The 2,740-nt window shown below is 36.6% G+C and overlaps 1 protein-coding gene across 1 annotated transcript; it reads left to right on the top strand.

The window, feature by feature from the left end:
• Window positions 1–1,382: 1,382 nt before the first annotated feature.
• On the top strand, window positions 1,383–2,105 carry LOC141641194 (uncharacterized). The gene has a single exon (XM_074449865.1). It carries the CDS (start codon window positions 1,383–1,385, stop codon window positions 2,103–2,105), a length of 723 nt encoding a protein of 240 aa, XP_074305966.1.
• The last annotated feature ends 635 nt before the right edge of the window (window positions 2,106–2,740 follow it).

Here is a 2,740-nt window from a genome sequence, read left to right as displayed (position 1 = left end):
CAACACGTACACACACACTCAACAAATATCTTATTCTATGAGTCACTCTCTCACCCTCACAAAACCAAGGGACCAATCCCATTTTCCCAACCCCCTCTCTCTCCTTTAGACTCTTTCTGCTTTTTCAAAACAACCCGCAGCAACATCAAATAAAACCAGAGCCAAAGATGCCATTTTTGTCGAGCTTTAAACCCATATTTTGACTCCATGTCTTCACCATTCCCTTTAATTTTTGTACCATTCTCCTCCTTACTTCCCCCTTCATCTTTCGAGGTAAGAAAGTCTCGTTTTTGTGATGGTTTCGTATTTCGTCGTCTTATAAAAGTTTCGGCTTTTAGCTTCTTTATCCCGTGTTATTGCTCTTTAATGAAGGATTTGAAGACTCAGAGTAAGACTCAAGCTTTGGGGACCGTTTGTTCGAAGAATAAGGAGCGTTTAAGGAACGGTGATAGGTTACTCGACAAACGTTGGGAAATTCGCTTTCCTACTCGAATTTTCTGTGTTTATCGTAAAAGTTTAAGTCTTTATTATGTTCCTCATATATGTGGTTGATTTTATAATGCTTGTGGTTAGTCTACATGGTCACTTGGTTGCTTTCATGGCTTGGTCTCATGTGTATAGCCGGTTAAGAGTCTTAATATGGCTCGTTGCTCGTTGTCCCTTCGAACGATTGCGCATCTTCTTGCTGGAGTTTTCTAGGCTGTGTATGACAGGATTTAACAGTGCTAATCCCAGTTTAGTCATGCAAATTTCCGTCCTAATGCTACCCTCATGGTCAGTCTTGAGTGGGGTTTGAAATGGACCGCTAGGAACTGGTTTATTGTGATACTACAAATGTTTTGAATTATTGTTGAGACATCTTTTTGATAAGTACGATATGATTCGATAATAATTAAGTAAATTGATATTGTTGCAATGATCATAAGTTGGGAATGAGGTTCAGTTGTGTGGTTGTATATAAATGTTGTTGTGACAGTTGTGAGCGAACTTCGGGACGAAGTTCATTTTAAGGGGGAAAGACTGTAATACCCCGTAATTTGATAAAGTTTATATTAATAATTAACGCATTTTAAATAAGTAATTATAATAAGTTTATAATTTATAATTGTGAATAAGATGGAATAATGTATAATATAATAAAATAACAATTTAAGTCGGGAATGTGTTATGGGTTATGTGGACCTATGGTTGTGTGCTCGGAATTTCTGAGTAGTGCTAATAATAATAATAATAATAATAATAATAATAATAATAATAATAATAATAATAATAATAATAATAATAATAATAATAATAATAATAATAATAATAATAATAATAATAATAATAATAATAATAATAATAATATTTCTGAAAATGAAGAAGAAACAGAGTCAGAGGATATGTTACAGTTACAGAATGAGGATGTTGAGGAGGAAGTGGAATACTGGAAACAGTCTGTTATTTGTTTTATCCTTGGTGCAAATCCACCATGGGAGATTGTTGAGGGTTTCATAAGAAGGATTTGGACGAAGTTCAACATTGACAAAATTTCTTTCTTACCGAATGGAATTTTCTTGGTTAGATTCAAAACCATGGAAATGAAGGAGAAGGTGTTAGCATCAGGACACTATCTTTTTGATAATAAGCCGATGATTGTTAAAGCATGGGAAAAGGACTTGGAAATGAAGAAAGGAGAAGTGAAATCAGTTCCTGCGTGGATAAGGATCCATAAATTGCCTCTGAAATTTTGGGGCAAAAGTTTACCAAAGATCACAGGGATTGTAGGGAAATATGTTAAAAGCGATGTGGCAACAGAGGAGAGAACTAGGCTAGGGTTTGCTAGAGTTATGGTGGAGCTTTTGGTGGATCAAAACCTGCCATCTAAGGTTTCATTCAAAGATGAAACTGGTGGTATAGTCCAGGTGGAGGTAGAGTACGAATGGAGACCTGTCACATGCACAAAATGCAAAGGAATGGGGCATGTTATGGAGCAGTGTAGGAAAGGAGAACAGAAGAAGCTTAACAAGGTGCCTGTCAAACAGGTTTGGGTCCCTAAGAAGATGTGGATGCTGGGAACCAGATTCGGAGTGAGACAGCTAGCCTTGGAACAAACAGAACGATGAAATACTTGTTGGGAGACAAGATCCTGGACATCATACTCCTATCAAGAGATTGGTAAGGATGAATTCTAGAGAAGGGAGCAAAGATGGATATAGTAATGAAAATTTTGGAGCATTCTCATACAAAGAGGTTGTTACTTCCCCATCTAAGAAGAATAGTGAGAAAAGTGGTAATGTTGTGACTTCTTCCTTGTCTAATGGATCGAATCGGATTTTGGAATATCAGGGGAATGAATAGAGTAGGTAAACAAAGAGAGATTAATTATTTTTTTCAAGTTAATAATATAGGTCTTTTTGGTCTTTTGGAAACTAAAATAAAGAATAAAGCCTTCAATAAGGCAGCTGGTAGTTTTAATAATTGGTGCATCACAACCAACAATGGATATCATCCTGGTGGACGTATTTGGGTGCTGTGGAACCCTACTATATTTAGAGTACAAATCTTGGAGTATAATGCTCAATATGTACATATGAAAATTGAATCCTTGGTGGATAGGAGAGTGTTCTGGCTAACTATGACTTATGCTTTCAATGGCATAACTGAGAGAGCTCCTCTATGGGACAATCTGAACAGACTGGCTAGTCAGATTGTAGGGCCTTGGGCAGTGGTAGGTGATTTTAACTGTGTCCTTTCTCCC

Source organism: Silene latifolia, chromosome 2, assembly GCF_048544455.1.
Source record: "Silene latifolia isolate original U9 population chromosome 2, ASM4854445v1, whole genome shotgun sequence".
In the NCBI taxonomy this organism is placed as follows: domain Eukaryota; kingdom Viridiplantae; phylum Streptophyta; class Magnoliopsida; order Caryophyllales; family Caryophyllaceae; genus Silene; species Silene latifolia.
The sequence above is the reverse complement of the archived record's forward strand: the minus strand, read 5'-3'. Positions and strand labels throughout refer to the sequence as shown.

Coding starts and splice junctions, on each gene's coding strand:
- LOC141641194 (XM_074449865.1), top strand. CDS start 1,383: ATGTTACAGTTACAGAATGAGGATGTTGAGGAGGAAGTGGAATACTGG.